The sequence below is a fragment of the Hylobates moloch genome, unplaced genomic scaffold, assembly GCF_009828535.3.
Source record: "Hylobates moloch isolate HMO894 unplaced genomic scaffold, HMol_V3 SCAFFOLD_12, whole genome shotgun sequence".
In the NCBI taxonomy this organism is placed as follows: Eukaryota; Metazoa; Chordata; class Mammalia; order Primates; family Hylobatidae; genus Hylobates; species Hylobates moloch.
This window is the reverse complement of record NW_026652287.1, coordinates 46,231,307-46,249,525: the sequence shown is the minus strand read 5'-3', so window position 1 is coordinate 46,249,525 and position 18,219 is coordinate 46,231,307. Positions and strand designations below refer to the sequence as shown.

Genomic DNA, 18,219 nt, shown 5'->3' with positions numbered 1-18,219 from the left:
AGCCCAGTTACTTTAATCTTGTGTTACCTTTGAGTCTATGGGGACCCACGGTGCATCCATGGTTTTTCCTACTTGATATAACCATTTGTCTTTTTATATTCTTGGGACCCTCTTGTTCACCCAGATATTTCCAATACCAGTTAAATTTTGTGATCTCATTTATTTTTTTTGAGACGAAGTTTTGCTCATCACCTAGGCTGGAGTGCAATGGCGCGATCTTGGCTCACCGCAACCTCCGCCTCCCGGGTTCAAGCAATTCTCCTCCCTCAGCCTCCGGAGTAGCTGAGATTACAGGCGTACACCATGACGCCCAACTAACTTTTGTATTTTTAGTAAAGATGGGGTTTTGCCATGTTGACCCAGGCTGGTCTCGAACTCCTGACCTCAGGTGACCCATCCGCCTCAGCCTCCCAAAGTGCTGGCATTACAGGCATGAACCACCGTGCCCTGCCGATCTCTTTGATGTTCTTTCTTCTAATGCATGAATGCTCTTCTGAATGCAGTGTGGAGTGTGTGTGTATGGGATGTGTTTCTGGGGCTTGGTATCAGCCACGGCACAGGTGGGCACCAAGTGAGCCAGTGATGCTGTAAAATTGACAGAGCCACAGCTCCCTTTTTTTTTTATTGAGATGGGATCTGACTCTGTTGCCCATGCTGGAGTGCAGTGGTGCCATCATAGCTCACTGCAGCCTTGACCTTCCCAGTTGAAGTGATTCTCCTGCCTCAGCCTCCCGAGTAGCTGGGAGTACAGGTGCATGCCACCACACCACACCAGCTAATTAAAAGTATTTTTTCGGGCTGGGTGTGGTGGCTCATGCCTGTAATCCCAGCACTTTGGGAGACCAGCCTGACCAACATGGAGAAACCCCATCTCTACTAAAAATATAAAATTAGCCGAACCTGGTGCCCATGCCTGTAATCCCAGCTACTCAGGAGGCTGAGGCAGGAGAATCATTTGAACCCGGGAGGCGGTGGTTGCAGTGAGCCGAGATCGCGCCATGGCACTACACCCTGGCAACAAGAGCGAAACTCCGACTCAAAAAAAAAAAAAAAAGAAAAAGAAAAGGCTGGGTGCGGTGGCTCACACTTGTAATCCCAGCACTTTGGGAGGCCAAGGCGGGTGGATCACCTGAGGTCAGGAGTTCGAGCCCAGCCTGACCAACACGGTGAAACCCTGTCTCTACTAAAAATACAAAAATTAGCTGGGCATGGTGGTGGGTGCCTGTAATCCCCAAAAATTAGCCGGGCATGGTGGTGGGTGCCTGTAATCCCCACTACTTGGGGGGGCTAAGGCAGAATGGCTTGAACCCAGGAAGCGGAGGTTGCAGTCAGCCGAGATTTCGCCACTCTAGCCTGGGTGACAGAGTGAAATTCCATCTCAAAAAAAAAAAAAGAAAAAGTCGTGTGTGTAGGACCAACTCATATGTTGCGTTATCTGTATCTGTTGGGGTAACTTGCATGTGTGTTAGAATCGGAGGCTGTCAGTTTGCAGTCAGCAACCTGGGTCTGCTGGGCACAATGCAGGTGTGTTCCTCCCTGGGCCCCCAGTAATGAGCATGCGGCAAGGCTGTTACAAAGGCGTTTAGTTTATTCTCATCAGTGTCACTGATATTCTCATGGTTCACATTTGCCAACGCCGCTCCTCTCCTCCCTGGCTGCCCAGGGTGGGGGAACCATGCAGCTCAGGGCAGGGCAGGGGAGGAAGAGAAGGAAAAAGCAGCAGGCCGCCCGGGGGGAGGGGTGGAGGGTGAACGGCAGGGCAAGGGGGGCACAGGGGTGACTCCTGGGGTAAGGCACAACCCTGTCTTTGGCTCTCCTGGTGAGGAGTTTCCTCCCCTGCACCCCCTGCCCGACCCTTCTCCCCATCCCCCCACCCCCCAGACCCACACACAGTCCCGGGAGCCAAGGGGCACCTCCTGGGGTCCCTGAAACAAGTGGGCTCTGCCACCCAAGCCAGTGCCGCAGGGACTCGAGGAGGGACACCCGAGGAAAAGGCAGAGAGGGGCAGGTAGGGGCCTACCCAGGACAAGGGGGTGGGGGTGAGAAGACCCCAGGCCCAGGAGCTGGCCCCTCCCCCGGCCCCAACTAAGGCCTGGAAGTGGGGGAGCACCTGCTTCCTTTCGGGGGTCTGGCTGGAGCCCCGGTCTGCCCCTCGGCCTCCGTCAGGCCCAGCTGCTTGCCAAGTGACCAGGGCATTGTGCTTTGGGGTGAACGCTGGGGTGGGGTGGCAGGCCAGGAGGCGGGGGGAGAAGAAGGGTGACTAAGGTGCTTGTGCTTTAGCTGGGGGTGTCGATATCCCCCATTCGGGCCGGCTGGGGGCTAAGGTGCCAGGCCCCAGCCAGGAAGACAGTGCCAAGACCCCAGCCAGACCCTGGCACTCATGACTGACCCCCGCAACAAGCAGATGTTAAGAGGGACTCCCCAGTGGGCCGGCGAGGCTGCTGGTCCCATCATCGGGATGGTCTCCAAATCAGATTACAAGAGTCCAGTAGGGGCTGGCCCCCACCCCATCTCCTAAAATCCCCCTGCCCCTGGAGAGACCCCTGGGAGCAGTGGGTAGCGGGGGTTGGGGAGGCAGAGGAAAGGCAGGGAGGACGAGGGCCAGAAACGCAAACAAGGATGTGGATGTGGATGGTGAAATGACACCCCGCATAGGGGGATGGAGAGTTAAAAAAGAAAAAAAACTCTCTGCCTTCACATGAAAATCTAAAACAAAAAACCACCCACTCTGGGCGAGAACAAAAAGAGAGGAATGGTAAAAGAGAAAATTCTGCAAACAACTGCTAACAATGGAAGTGGACCCAGCCCTGCCCTGCCCTGCCCAGCCCCCAAGAGCTGGGCCCAGCCAACCAGCCAAGGCCTGGGACACCCTTAAACTATAGCCCTGTTGGGGAAGGTGGACAGGGGAGGGGGAACCCGGTCGGACCCACAGGAGCCTAGGCAGCAGCTGGGACTGGAGTCCTACCATGGAAACACACACCCACACTCCACACACACACACATTCAGCCTGCCCCCCAGCCCCCCAACACCACCCTGCCTTCCAAGGCCCCCCCACCCCTGGGGACCGAGGGGGACAACAGACACAGCCCCATTGGTTTGAAAAATAAAAGGAATCTTATACTTCAATATTTCATTCGCTAAAAAAATGTTTTAAAAATTATGTACAGGGGGGTGGGGGCCAGGAGCCCTGCTGTGGGGCGGGGGTGGGGGTGGGGAGATGGAGAGAGGGGCAGCAGCCCCCCAGTCTGCTCCCCTGGGTTCCAACCCAGGTCCTACTGCCTCTTGTATCTTCATGTGTTTGAAAGCAAAACTTCTGCACACACACACGCACACACTCTGCCAGCCCTGGAAACCTCTCATTCTATCCTCCGAGACCCTTGGTCTGCCCCCAAGAGACCCCCCCTCCTTTAGGACCTGCCTCTCTGAGGCCCCAGAGGACCAAAGGGGGCAACAGAGGCGGAAAAGAGGAGAAAGGGCACCGGGCACGCCACTGCCGGCCACCTTAGGTCGGTTGTGCAATTTCTCGGAGCCTGTTTCCCCAGCTATAAAATGGGTAGTCCCCACGGCCTCGCCTACCCCAGCCCCCAGGCGCAGGGATAGACGAGGGTGACAGGAAGGCGCTTTTGGAGACGTGGAAGCACTGGGAGGTGGTGGGAGGGGTCCTGAGAACCCCTGGGGCCCCCCTCAAGTCCCAATGGGCTACAGTGAGGGGCGGAGGCTGAAGAAGGCTTCCTCGAGGTGGCCCAGGGCCTGGGGAGGGGCCTTCCCAAGACCCCCAGGCCAGCCCCCTCCCCTGGTGGGCCTGGTGAGTATGGAGATGACAGCTAGGGGTTAGGTTGGGGAGCCAGAACTCCCCCACTGCACGAGTGTGTGTTAAAGAAGGCAACACGGACCTCACGCCACCTGCCCTGCGGTCCTCTCCCGGCCCAGCTCTCGGTGGGGAAAGGGGGTGGGACAGGAGGGGCAGAGGGCCGGGAACATGCAGCACCCACCGCGGGTCCTGGGGAGGGACAGACAGTAGCTCATGACCAAGATGGCGGGTATGTGTGTGTGTTGGGAGGGGGAGTGTGCGGCCCCGCATGAGGCCGGGCGGGTTACTGCAGGGCTTCGGCCGAGGGACCCGCCTCGCCCTCATGGCTGGCGTTCTCGAAGCCATGCTCCACACCCATCATGTCCGGCTCGATCTTGCCCGTTTCACTGATGAAGGTGGTGTAGGCGTCATCCTCAGCCTTGAGCACTTTGACCTTGGGCATCCAGCTCTTACGCACGACGCGGCGGGCATTGGTGCACATGTCGGCCGCGATGGCATTCATCTCGCTCTCCTTGAAGTTGGGGGCGAAGTTCTGGCAGTAGTCTGTGGGGCAGGGTGGGTGCGACCTTGGCACGGGAGCCAGGTGACTCCCACAAGGCCTACTCACCAGCCCCCCCACAGCATCTGCAACTCCCTCTCAAAGGGGAGACGAGTGAGGCCACACGGCCAGGACACCACACTACGTGCACCCGGCCCTACACCAGACTGAGTTCAGCCATGTGTGGGGATGTGTGGGTTTTGATGGGATGGCCCCCTGTTCTTGAAAAATTCGGATCATTTGCCAGAACTTAGTAACTGGGAGTGGCCACCTGAAAATCTAGATGCCCCCCATGACGAGTGGCTAGCACTGTCTGGCTGCCTCATCCCTCCCAGACTGCCGAGTTCGAGACCCTCCTGCCTGACACAGGCTCCCTGGCTTCCCTTCGGCACCTGCATCCCCCAACCACGAAGGAAACTCTAAGCAATCATAGCCGGTTTCCCAGCAAGGCTAGAATTAGCCCCATAATGCTTCTCAACACTGAACTCGAGCCCTCTCTGAGAGCCAAGGCTGGGAAAAAACGTCAACCTGCGTGCCCCGGGCCCATGCCCCGTCCAGCTGGGCCGACACTCACACTTGACGGCGTGGAGCACGCGGCTGTCCAGGGGCTTCCGACGGGGATCGTTGGTAGAAGAGCGGATGCCGGTGCCGCAGCTGTTGGCCAGTGTGTTCCTGGGGGCAGGGGACATGGAGGGAGTCAGTGCTCAAGTTGGTGGTTGGGGGGACATGGGGAAACCCCACCCCCCTCCCTGGGGCTCTGGCCAAGGGCCTTACCGGTCAAAGAAGGAGGCCAGGAGCCGCCGCAGTAGGACCTTGTGCCGCGTGCCTGCGCTGACGTGGCAGTTCATCAGCTGCGCCCTTGTGATGTACACGTTGGTGCCTGGTGAGAGGAAGCCGGAGGATGGCCTGCGGTGCCCCCAAACCGCCACAGCCCCCATGATGCCAGGCCTCATATCAGAACACCCCAGGCCCTCCCTGCTGGGCTCTGGGTCCCAAGAACTCACCCAGGGACCTTCTCCCCTATACCTCTACCCACCAAGGGCAGTCAGGGGAGGCTCCTTGGGGCTCCCCCAACCTCATCAGTGCTCAGGAAAGGACAGAAAGGGTGGCTTCACCATCCTCAGGGTGCCTGCTGTGTGGCCGGTCATGCCGCAAGCCTGTGTGAGGTGGGCACGCTGGCTGTCACCAGCTAGAGATGAGCCCAAGCTCCGCAGGACCAACAGGGAGTGGAGGCTCACACCCAGGCACTCTGACCCGAGGACCAAACACAGTCTTCTTCTTCTTCTTTTTTTAAGAGATGAAGTCTCACTCTGTCACCCAGGCTGGAGTGCAGTGGCCACCATAGCTCACTGCAGCCTTGACCTCCTGGGCTCAAGGGATCCTCCCACCTCAGCCATCTGAGTAGCTAGGACTACAGGCATTCGCCCCCATGACTGTTCAAATTCTTAACCTAGGTAGTAGCTGGCCTTCACAGGAGCCCAGGAAGTAGCTAATTTACGCATGCAGCCAAATAATAATAGCCAATACTCACCCCGACCCCTTAAGCCAGAAACCTAGAGGCCAGGCCTTGCTGTATCAGCTCCTCCATCTCACCAACGCCCCCACCCTTAGGGTGGCTGTTATCAACACTACAGCACAGATGGGGAAACTGAGGTGCTGGGGGCTCCTAACCAGCTGCCCAGCCCAGCCCAGGCCAGCCGGCTCCAAAGCTGTGGAGGGGAGAGATCTGGGGCGAGGCCGGCCCACCTGTCACCAGCTCCAGCTTCTCAGAGGGGTCACCCTCGTCGTAGAGCTTGGGGTGGCAGCGGTTCCCAATCTGGTTGATAAGTTCAGCTGGGAGAGATGCCAGGTCTTGCCGAACCCGGATGCGATTTCGGGACTCAGGGGCTACCTGCTCCGGGAGGGCCTCCACCTTCTCGGCTGCAGGGAGAGAGTGGCGTGCAAGTGGCAAGAGGGGCAGGGGTGGCTGGGTGGTAGGGGGACAGGGCAGCACCTCACCTGTCTGGCCGACATTCATCATGCTGTACATGGTGTACATGTTGCAGATCTGCCGGTACTGCTCATCCATGCCCTCCTCACCACCGTCCTCCTCCTCGTCCTCCTCATTGTGGTACGAGCCAGGGCTGTCGCTGGTGTAGGCGCTTGAGGTGCCTGGGCTGGTCCGCTCCGACGTGCTGGGCCCACTCACCACACCCCCTGCTGCAGCCACCCCACTGGCCGGCTGCCCTGCTCCCGCGGCCACGGCGGGCTGGGCTGCTGCCACCACTGGAGCCTGTTGGGGTGGCGGGGGCTGGTGAGGCCGGTTGGCAGCCAGGTCCGGCGTGGAGAACTTGGCCATCTTGCGGCTGCCATTGCCGCCCCCGCCGGCCTCCTTCTGGCCACTGTCCCACAGCCGCTTGGCCACGGGCATGCACTGCACGGAGTCCGACTCCTGCTGCTCCGTCTTCACCCGCGACACGAGGGGCAGCGGGGTGCTACAGGCTGGCCAGCCCGATGTCTGCGCCACGGGGCTCTGGGGCTCCGACGATGGGGCCTCCTCCGCGTGCAGGCCCTGGGAGTCGCAGCTCGGGGAGCTCACCTTGAGGAAGAACTCGGTGCCCTTCTCCATGATCTCCTGGATCTGCAAGAAGCCAGCCGTGTACATGAGCAGGAACTGGTCACCCACGTTCATGCTCAGCCGGCCCGTGTAGCAGAAGCTGAGGATCTGCTGGAAAGACTGAGGCTGCACGGCCGCCGGCAGCTCCACCACGGCGCTGCGGCTGTTGTTGAACAGGTCCCGGAAGTAGGAGCTGCTGGCAGCAAGCACAGCCCGGTGGGCCTTGAAGGCATGGCCCTTGACCACCACTGACACGTCACAGTACAGGCCCTGCAGCCGTTGCTCATTGAGGCACTCCAGGATGCTGTTGCCGAAGTTCGGGATCTCCATTTGCAGTGTCTGGGCCATGGCGGCGGCTGCACAGGGGGCAGGGAGGAATGGAGAGACAGAGATGGAGGGACAGGGTCAGGCGGCAAATGTGGGTGCTGGACTAGCCCTGTCCCCAAAGACCTCCCCTGCTGGAGGGACATCTGCACGATGGAATCTACCATGGTGCTAAACCGCACAGAGCCCTCTACCCTATCTGTCCTGGTACAGACTCACTTTTACAATATGTGGTCAAATCTGCTAAGCTAGCTGCAGACCAGGGTGGCCACACGCTATCCCTTGCAAAGAGGAGGGGACAAAGGCATACTTATTCATATATACTTGAAGAGTAACTGAATATGCTTACGTGCTTGGAAGAGTGGCTAGGACACAGTGTGCTACCTCTGAGTGCCAGCTATTGCAAGCACCAGGTACATATATGATATCTCTGCAGGGTACTGGCATGGAAATGCCAGAAAGGCAGGGTCATCTGACTGTGCACCAGAACCAGAGTCTGCAGTGCTGGGCACATGCCCCTCAATCACTGTTAAGACCACTCAAGAAATTACGTGAGATCAGGCGCAGTGGCTCACTCACGTAATCTCAGCACTTTGGGAGGCTGAGGCAGGCAGATCACTTGAGGCCAGGAGTTCGAGAGCAGCTTGGCCAAAGTGGCAAAACCCTGTCTACCAAAAATATAAAAATTAGCCAGGTAAAGTGGCGTGAGCATGTAGTCCCAGCTAATAGGGAGGCTGAGGCCAGATAATTACTTGAACCCAGAAGACAGAGGTTGCAGTGAGCCGAGATTGCGGCACTGCACTCCAGCCTGGGACATATAGTAAGACTGTCTCAAAAAAAAAAAAAGGAAAAAGAAATTACATAAGGCTGGGTGTGGTGGCTCATGCCCGTAATCCCAGCACTTTGGGAGGGCAAGTGTGGATCACTTCAGCCTAGGAGATTGAGACCAGCCTGGGCAGCATGGCGAAACCCTGCCTCTTACGAAAAATACAAAAATTAGCCCGGCGTGGTGGAGCACACCTGTGGTCCCAGCTACTAGGGCGGGTGTGGCGGGGGTGGATCTGTTGTTGAGCCCAGGAGGTCAAGGCTGCAGTGAGCTGTGATTGCGCCACTATACTCCAGCCTGGGATACAGACAGAGACACTGTCTCAAAAAAAATAAATAACTTACATGAAAACATCTCTAGTCATCAGGGAAATTAGAAGAAAACATCACCAGGAAAATGCAAATCCTAACCACAATGAGACACCATCTCACACCCACTAGGCTGGCTAGAATCAAAAAAGTTGGTGAGGATGAGAAATCTGGAACCCTCTTCCACTGCTTGTGGGAATGTCAAATGGCACAGCCACCATGGAGAACAGTCTGACGGTTCCTCAAACGGTTAAAGAGAGTTACCATATGACCTAGCGATTCCACTCCTGGAATTTATGCCCAGGAAAAACGAAAACATTTGCCTGCATTGAAAACCTGTACACAAACGTTCACAGCAGCATTATTCACAATAGCCAAAAGGTGGAAACAATCCAAACGTCCATCTGCGGATGGATGGGCCAACTAAACGTGGTCAGTCCATACAATGGGATATTATTCAGCTATAAAAAGGAAGGAAATTCTGACACATGCTACAACATGGATGTCCCTGGAAAACATTATTCCAAATGAAAGAGGCCAAACAAAAGGACCACAGATTGTATGATCCATTTATAGGAAATGTCCAGGACGGCAAATCCACGCAGACAGGAGGCAGATTAGTGGTTGCCAGGGGCTGGGAGGCGGGGAGAATGGGGGTGTGGTGAGGGAAAGCAAAGGTGTGTGGGGTTTATTCTTTATTCTTTTTTTTTTGAGATGGAGTCTCTCTGTTGCCCAGGCGGGAGTGCAGGGCTGCGATCTTGGCTCACTGCAACCTCTGCCTCCTAGGTTCGTGATTCATCCTGCCTCAGCCTCCCTGAGTAGCTGGGCTTACAGGCGCGCCCCACCACACCGGCTAATTTTTGTATTTTTTAGTAGACGTGGGGTTTTACCACATTGGCCAGACTGGTCTTGAACTCCTGACCTCAGGTGATCCACCTGCCTCAGCCTCCCAAAGTGCTGGGATTACAGGCATGAGCCATGACGCCCGGCTGGGGTTTATTCTTGACGTAATGAAAAATCTTCTAAAACTGACTGGTGATGGTTGTATAACTCTGTGAATATACTAAAGACCATTAACTGTACACTTTAAATGGGCAAAGTGCATGGTGTGAACATCTCAGTGAAGTTGTTAAAAAAAGAAAAGAGGAAGCTGTGAGACTGATTTCCTCTGGGCAGAAGTGGGGAGGAGACTTGCAAAGTACACTTTCAGGTCTTTTGAATTTTAAACCTGGTGGATGAAATGCCTATTTGCAAAAGTAAGCAATATTTAAAAAGAAAAAAAACTGTGAAATCATGCCATACATATTTAATTCAAGCAAATTAACTCAAAAGTGCCTGAGGGCAGGGAGGCGAGGAAGACATATTTTATTTTTTTGAAAGAGACAGGGTCTCATTCTGCCATCCAGGCTGGAGCTGTAGTAAGATCATAGCTCATTACGAGTCTTGAACTCTTAGGCTCAGGGGATCCTCCTGCCTCAACTTCCTGAGTAGCTGAGACTATAGGTGTGTACCACCATGCCTAGCTAATTTTTAAACTTTTTGTAGAGACAGGGTCTTGCTATGTTGCCCAGGCTTGTAGTGAACTCCTGGCCTCATGCGATCCTCCCATCTCGGCCACCAGAAATGGAAATTGATGCTGCTCAGGTAGCCCACCCCCCACACTGACCTGTGAGAGGAACAGCTTGGGGAGGTGGCGGAAGTGGGGGTGTCAATGTGTGAACTTCTGCATCGGACCCTGTACTGCCTCTTCCAGGAGGAAGAACTGGCTGTGTGGGACGTGAGAAGGCTGTCTCCCACACTCTGGGGCAGTCATCAAAGGGCTTTAAAGGAAGGTGTGGCTTTCTACCTGACCCCACGGGTAAAGTGAGAATTATTTTATTTTTTATTTATTTATTTATTTTTGAGATGGAGTCTTGCTCTGTCGCCCAGGCTGGAGTGCAGTGGCACGATTGCGGCTCACTGCAAGCTCCGCCTCCCGGATTCACGCCATTCTCCTACCTCAGCCTCCCAAGTAGCTGGGACTACAGGTGCCCGCCACCACATCCGGCTAATTTTGTGTATTTTTAGTAGAGACGGGGTTTCACAGTGTTAGCCAGGATGGTCTCGATCTGACACCAGGTGATCCAAAGTGTTGGGATTACAGGTGTGAGCCTCTGTGCCCAGCCTTTTTTTTTTTTAATTGAGATGGAGTCTCACTGTCGCCCAGGCTGAAGTGCTGGGATTCCAGGCTTGAGCTATCACGCCCGGCCTCCTCAGTAATTCTATAGGGTCTCTAGAGGGCAGTGGTCCTAACTGGGCAGAGTGCGAGTGAGAAGGCTTCCGTGAGTAAGACAGATCTTTCCAGAGACTCCAGCTGGCCAGCAGGAGAAGGTAACAAGTACGTGCAAAGGCCCTGGCGCAGGAATGCACACCTTCCCTCCCTCCCAGTTAGCTCTCAAGCACCTTCCATGTTTCATTAGCAACTGCACTCAGATCTGCCTCCCTGGGCTGGGCACTGAGAATACAGTGGCCACTCTCCTCCTATCTGGTAACACCCGTTCCGTCTGAAAGGGCTGCTGTGAGGAATAGAAATGGCAAGTGTTCAAAGGCTCAGAGGTGCAACCTAAGGTTGAGTCCTGGCTCCAGCACTGACCTGATCCTCTGACCAGGAGCTGCAAATCTCTGCTTTCTCCATTTGGAAATCGAGGCTGAGGAGGTAAACCTGATTCTACAAACTCAACCTACACTTATTGTTACTGAATGATCATTCAAGAAATTACACGGAAACATTACTAGTCATCAGGGAAATGTGAATCCTAACCACAGTGAGATATCATCTCACTTACTGAGCTGCTACCCTGGCAGGCCACAAGCAAGACACGGGCCCTGCCCCTTGCAACACCCAGGCGAATGGAGGAACCAACTCACAACTTCTATGAGCTCCCTGAATCCTCTTAGCAAGACTTCAGGGCTGGTTTCATACTCCCCCTGGAAAGCTGGAAAAACTGAGGTCATGTGGAAATTAAGGACTGTCCTGAGGTCATCTAAAAATTCATTCACCATGTTCAAAATTCAAAAGATATGTCCTGAAGGGCGGGATGACTCAAGCCTGTAATCCCGGCACTTTTTTTTTTTTTTAAAGACAGTCTTGCTCTGTTACCCAGGCTGGAGTGCAGTGGCGCCATCTCGGCTCACTGCAACCTCCGCCTCCCAGGTTCAAGTGATTCTCAGCCTCCTGAGTAGCTGGGCCTACAGGCGTGTGCCACCATGTCCGGCTAATTTTTGTACTTTTAGTAGAGATGTGGTTTCACCATATAGGCCAGGCTGGTCTTTAACTACTGACCTCAAATGATCCACCCGCCTTGGCCTCCCAAAGTGCTAGGATTACAGGCATGAGCCACCACACCTAGCCAATCCCAGCACTTTGGGAGGCCGAGTCAGGCGGATCACCTGAGGTCGGGAGTTCAAGACCAGCCTGGCAAACATGGTGAAACTCCGTCTTTATTAAAAATACAAAAATTAGCTGGGTGTGGTGGCAGGTGCCTGTAATCCCAGCTACTCGGGAGGCTGAGGCAGGAAAATCACTTGAACCTGAGAGGGTGGAGGTTGCAGTGAGTCAAGATCGTGCCATTGCACTCTAGCCTGGGCAACAGAGAGAGACTATGTCTCAAAACAAAAACAAACAAAAAAACCCAAGATATGTCCTGAGGTATCTGCTGCCCCTACCACTTATATGCAAAAAGTGGTAAGGCCGAGATTCAAACCAGGGTCTGCCTGGGCACCACAGCCTGTGACTTCCCTTGCTTGTATCTTCCTTCCTCTTCCCCTCCTCAAAATCACTGCCACCATCCTACAAAAACACAAACAAAACAAAACAAAACCCCAAAACATCCTTAGGGCAATCAGAGGGTGGAGGCCGGATCTAGGAATCCCAGTTACAAGGCAACAAAAATCTCCTCCCAGGAGCTCAAACTCAGAGCTGAATGGGCCAGGAGCTGGCCACTCTGCTTGAAGAGGCAGGAGAAACAGGCACCATGTTGGGGGGCAAAGGACAGAACCCAGAGAGCCTACTTCGGGGGTCCTGGTAACCCTGAACCACCCCCCTGGGCAGCCAAATTAAAGCCACCCCAGTACTGGGGCCCAAATGACAAGGACCAAGATGGTCAAGGGAAGAGGCTGGCATCCCAGTTCCCAGAGGGGTGCTCCAAGCTCATTCCCCAGGGAGGAGGACAAAGACAGGACAGGTGTGCAGTGCAGCCAAAACCCTGCACCTGCCTGTGCCTCAGTTTATTCATCTGTAAAATGGGCTGTTCATCCAACCCATCCTGATGAACTGCATCCTCCTTTGTGGGAGGTGCTGGGGACACAGCCCTAAAAGGACCAGCTGTGCTTATGTGGAGCTGTCTAGTGAGGAGACACGGGGGATGATTTAATTACAGTTGGGGTGGGTATGTCAACCGAGCAGACGGCCTTGGTGGTAGGGACCATTAAAGGTTGAGCAACAGCCAGGACAGAGATAACACTTCTGGGCGGGAAGGTATCAGGTGTGGTCCAGGGACCCAAAGAAAGCTGGTGTAGCTGGAGGGCGATGCAGCAGGGACAGGGCTGCCAGGAAGGGTATGGGACAGGTGGGGTCCTGGCCTAGGGAGTGTGGACATCTTTGAAAGTGAGCCCCAGGGTCAGGGCAGCATTTTAAGAGTTATATGTACAGGCCAGGTGCTGTGGCTCACGCCTGTAATCCCAGCACATTGGGAGGCTGAGGCGGGCGGATCACCTGAGGTCAGGAGGTCGAGACCAGCTTGGCCAACATGGTGAAACCCCGTCTCTACTAAAAATACAAAAATTAGCCGGGTGTGGTGGTGCACATCTGTAGTTCCAGCTACTCAGGACGCTGAGGCACGAGAATCACTTGAACTTGGGAGGTGGAGGTTGCAGTGAGCTGAGATTGAGCCACTGCACTCTAGCCTGGGTAACAGAGTAATACTCCACCTCAAAAAAAAAAAAAAAAAAGAAAAAAGAGTTGTATGTACAGTTAACCCCCTCCAAGGGCACTGTCAGCTCAATGAAGGCAAACATTCTGGCTGGTTTTATTCAAGATTAGTTCTTTAGAATGAAATACATGCTCAGTAAATATTTGTAAATGTGTTAAAGAACAGTGCAGAGAGGCTGGGCACGGTGGCTCACGCCTGTAATCACAGCACTCTGGGAGGCAGAAGCAGGAGGATCCCCTGAAGCCAGGGGTTCAAGACCAGTCTGGGCAACATAGCGAGACCCCTGTCTCTACAAAAAATTTTAAAATTAGTGGGGCTTGGTGGCTTGCACCTGTAGTCCCAGCTACTTGGGAGGCTCAGGTGGGAGGATCACTTGAGCCAAAAAGTTAGAGGCTGCAGTGAGTGATGATTGTGCCACTATATTTCAGCCTGGGTCATAGGGCAAGACCCTGTCTCTAAAAAAAAAAACAAAAAACAAAAAGCAAAAACAAAAAACCACATCCCCCGACCCCACTACCCCACCAAAACCAACCAACCAACCAACCAAACAAACAAACAAAACAGTGCAGAATGGGCACAGGACTGCTTCAAGGTGACCTTACCAAGCACCCGGCACCAGCCACAGGTAATTCTTTTTTTTTTTTAAAGACAGGGTCTCACTGTGTTGTCCAGGCTGGTCTTGAACGCCCCCATTTGGCAATGGAGACTGAAAGGTTATGGGGATAACAGGAGGCAACAGAGATGTGGGGATTGGGAAGGTGGCCCAGGTCCCCTCCTGAGAATGAGAGCCAACCTAATGCTCAGACTGGGGTCCCCCATACCTTGTGAACCTCAGCTTCAGAGCCCAGCACCCCAGCACCCAGGGCTTTGGAGCCTTTGTTTAGCAATTGGTCCAAACAGCTCAGCCAATTAGCGCACGGGAACTCTCCCTCCCTCCATGCTGCTGGGGACGAGCGGAGTGGGGCGACGGGTCTGTGAGCCACAGTGACCTGAATGCTGTTCCGTCTAGTTCCCCAGTGGCCCCCGCACAGAGTGGACAGGGGTGAGCTGCAGTGTGGGCCAGAGCAGACCCATCTCTGGGAACCCCTCTATCCCTGTGATTGGCCCAATCCGGCCCAACAGACTCAGGAGAAAAACTACATAGGCCTCTGCAAGAAGCCCTCACCGACGCTAGCCCCAGGAAGGGAGCTAGCATGACTGGACTCTCAGAGGAAACGGGTCTCTCGCTGGTAGGTCCCTGGCAGGGTCACCTGCTGGCTGAAGCAGGGGTGGGATGGAGTCGAGGGTTGAGGTCTCTGAACCACCTAATGGTTCTAGTCCCCACCAAATCCCCACCTAAGTCAGGCTCACACTGCCTGGTCCCCCTCTACTGCGGTGAGGCCTTTGCCCAAGCTGTGCACCCTGCCCAGAATACCCTCTTCCTCCACCCTCAGCTACTGACTTCTCCAGGCTAGAGAAGATGTCCCCCTCCTGCCCCACCCCAGCCACAGTGCCCTTAAGTTTACCTCTGAGGAAGCTAAGTCCCACTTGACTATAAACTCCCCAAGGGCAGAAAACCATATCAGAATCATCTCTCCTTAAAATTCAGCATATCAGCACCCCTGGGGGACAAGGGCAGGAGGCCACAGGGCAGCTGGGACCTTCCTGGCCAGGAGAGCGCTTAGTCCTGGCCCCGGGCATGAGCAGATCTTCTGGTGAGACCCAAGGGCACAGCACACGGTTTCCATGACTTCCCAACAACTACTCAATAAATATTTGCCAGGTCCCTGCCTGGGCAGGCCACAATGGTGACAAAGTAGCCCTGCCTCTGGAGCTCACAGTCCAGCAGGAGACAGGGCCATTCATCCTTGGTCACACAGATCAATGTGCTACACACCGGGGTGCCTGACCTTGCCCAGAAGGGGTGACACTGGAGCTGAGATCTAGGAAGGGCAGTAGTGGATGGGGAGTGTGGCCCTTCCAGAAAGGGTTTTCACCTCCAGGGGACTGGGCTCAGTCTCAGGGCTCTGCTATGGACAAAGTATGTCCCTCCAAATTCATAGACTGAAACTCTAAGCCTCAATGTGCTGTATCTGGAGATAAGACCTTTGGGAGCTAATTAAGGTTAATTGAGGTCATAAGGGTGGTATTAAGAAGGCAGCTGTCTGCAAGCCACGAAGAGAGCCCTCATCAGAACCTGACCACGCTGGCACTCTCATCTCAGACTGCCAGCCCCCAGCACTCTGAAATATAAATGTCTGTTGTTTAAGCCACCCAGTCTGTGATATTTTGTTGTGTGGCAGCTTGAGCTGACTAAGACAGGCCTGAAGCACCATCTATTCACTGATGCCTCCCCCACTGGAGTCTTTGGCCCGGACTTCCCTGTGAATGCCAGACTCGCACACACCCCAGACACCTCCACTCAACACTTTCAGGACCTGGCTCCAGTCCTTCCCAAAACCTGTGAATGCCGCAGCTTCACCAGCTCCGGCCCTCCTCATTCAGATCCTTGGATTCATCTTCAACTCCTTCAAAACCACTTTGTACTACCTTGGCCCCAAGTGACACTGCCTGGGCCCCTACAATGCTTTATTGGGGCCCCTGGCAGTCTGGCCCTGCTTGCTCTCGGACCTACTGGAATGGGAATGGGACAGCCATAGCTCTTCACACTCTCCCTGGTAACATAAAGCCCTTTCTCTACTCTTTTGTTTTTGGAGACAGGACCTTGCTCTGTCACCCAGGCTGCAGTACAGTGGCACCATCATAGCTCACTTCATCCTCAAACTCCTGGCCTCAAGCAATCCTCCCACCTCAGCTTCCCAAATAGCTGGGACCACAGGAGCTACATCCAGCTAATTTTTTTTCTTTTTCTTTTTTTTTTTTTTGAGGCAGAGTCTCGCTCTGTCGCCCAGGCTGGAGTGCAGTGATGGGATCTTGGCTCACTGCAAAAATCATTCAAGTGATTCTCCTGTCTCAGCCTCCTGAGTAGCTGGGATTAAAGGTAACCACCACCATGCCTGGCTAATTTTTCTATTTTTAGTAGAGATGGGGTTTCACCATGTTGGCCAGGCTGGTCTTGAACTTCTGACCTCAAGTGATCCGCCCACCTCCCAAAGTGCTGGGATTACAGGCATGAGCCACGGCGCCGGGCCCATCCAGTTAATTAAAACAAAACAAACAAACAAACAAACTATATATATATATATTTTTTGGTAGAGACGTGATCTCACTATATTGCCTGGGCTGGTCTCCAACTCCCAGCTGAGTGGTCCTCCTGCCACAGTCTCACAAAACACTGCGATTACAGGCATAAGCCACTGCGTCTGACCAACAAAGCCCTTCCCGACACTAACTCCTTAGCTTGATTCTCCCTGCTTGACTTATCCTTCTTGGGAGTTCCTATGATTTATTTAGCAAGCTGGGTATTTTTCTTTTCCTAAAAATAATTATTTTATTTGTGCATTTTTTAGTAATAGAGATGAGGTCTCCCTAATGTTGCCCAGGCTGGTCTCAAACTCCTGGGCTCAAGTGATCCTCCTGCCTTGGCCACCCAAAGTGCTGGGATTACAGGTGCGAGCCACCACCCCCGCCAAACTGGGCATTTTTGGGGGCTTCATGTCAGTTTCCCTGGGGCAGGGAGTTTGCCTGTGTAGACCCCTGTTGTGTCCTCTCCCCTAGGACCTGGCCAGGTACACAGTGGGTGCTCACAGTCCTTTGTGGAAAGAATGAACAAAGAATTACTTCCATTCCTCCTAATCTAACTCCCTGTTTTGTTCCACATTAACGTGGCTCAAACACGAATAGGGCTCAGAAGCATTATCTGTGGCTGGGCAGACAGATGACCTCCTCTGACAGTCGCCAAGGTGGGTAGCCAGCAGTCAGGGGCCTACTGAGACCTCGGTGTTACCTGACGAATTGCTCACATTGCCGGTGGATCCTGCCATCTGCAGGAAGGGGGCTGGCAGGATGATTCCTGGGAGTAGTAACTGCCAGCTCTTAGGGGAGAGAGCCAGCAGGGGCCTGTGAGAGACTGTCAAAGGCACAGTCCTTTCCTGATGTCTTTCCAGGGAAGCTGTGACATGGCCGTCGAGAGATGCTATGGTCTGAATGTTTGCTTCTCCCCAAAATTCACATGCCAAAGCCTATCTCCAATGTAGTGGTATTAAGAAGTGGGGCTGGCCGGGCACGGTGATTCACGCCTATAACCCCAGCACTTTGGGAGGCCGAGGAGGGCGGATCACGAGGTCAGGAGATAGAGACCATCCTGACTAACACGGTGAAACCCCGTCTCTACTAAAAATACAAAAAATTAGCTGGGCGCAGTGGTACGTGCCTGTAATCCTAGCTACTCGGGAGGCTGAGGCAGGAGAATCGCTTGAACTCGGGAGGCAGAGGTTGAAGTGAGACGAGATCACGTCAATGCACTCCAGCCTAGCGACAGAGCAAGACTCCATCTAAAAAAAAAAAGTTAGGCCTTTCAGCCAGGTATGGTGGTTCATGCCTGTAATCCCAGCACTTTGGGAGGCTGAGGTGGGCAGATCACCCGAGGTCAGGAGTTGGAGACTAGCCTGGCCAATATGGTGAAACCCCATCTCTACTAAAAATACAAAAATTAGCTGGGCGCAGTGGTGCACGCCTGTAATCCCAGCTATTCGGGAGGCTGAGGCAGAATTGCTTGAACCTAGGAGGCGGAAGTTGCAACAAGCCAAGATCACGCCACTGCACTCTAGCCCGGGCAACAGAGCAAGACTCCATCTCAAAATAAAAAAGTTGTTGATCAAAAATTTAAAAAGGGCTGGGCGCAGTGGCTCACACCTGTAATCCCAGCACTTTGGGAGGCGGAGACGGGTGGATTACCTGAGGTCA

General features: G+C 54.1%; 1 protein-coding gene across 4 annotated transcripts in view; it reads right to left on the bottom strand.

Moving 5' to 3' along the window:
- Nucleotides 1–1,651: 1,651 nt before the first annotated feature.
- Nucleotides 1,652–18,219, bottom strand: part of NACC1 (nucleus accumbens associated 1) — a 26,051-nt gene continuing 9,483 nt past the window's right edge. For all 4 annotated transcript variants that reach the window (XM_058425246.1, XM_032169890.2, XM_032169892.2 and 1 more), the window contains 5 exons: nucleotides 6,349–7,302; nucleotides 6,097–6,270; nucleotides 5,125–5,230; nucleotides 4,925–5,022; nucleotides 1,652–4,355 (listed from right to left, as the gene is read on the bottom strand). In XM_058425246.1, coding sequence (XP_058281229.1) covers nucleotides 4,096–4,355; nucleotides 4,925–5,022; nucleotides 5,125–5,230; nucleotides 6,097–6,270; nucleotides 6,349–7,294 — 1,584 coding nt within the window. In that variant the 5' untranslated portion in view covers nucleotides 7,295–7,302 and the 3' untranslated portion in view covers nucleotides 1,652–4,095. The remainder of the gene's footprint in view (nucleotides 4,356–4,924; nucleotides 5,023–5,124; nucleotides 5,231–6,096; nucleotides 6,271–6,348; nucleotides 7,303–18,219) is intronic.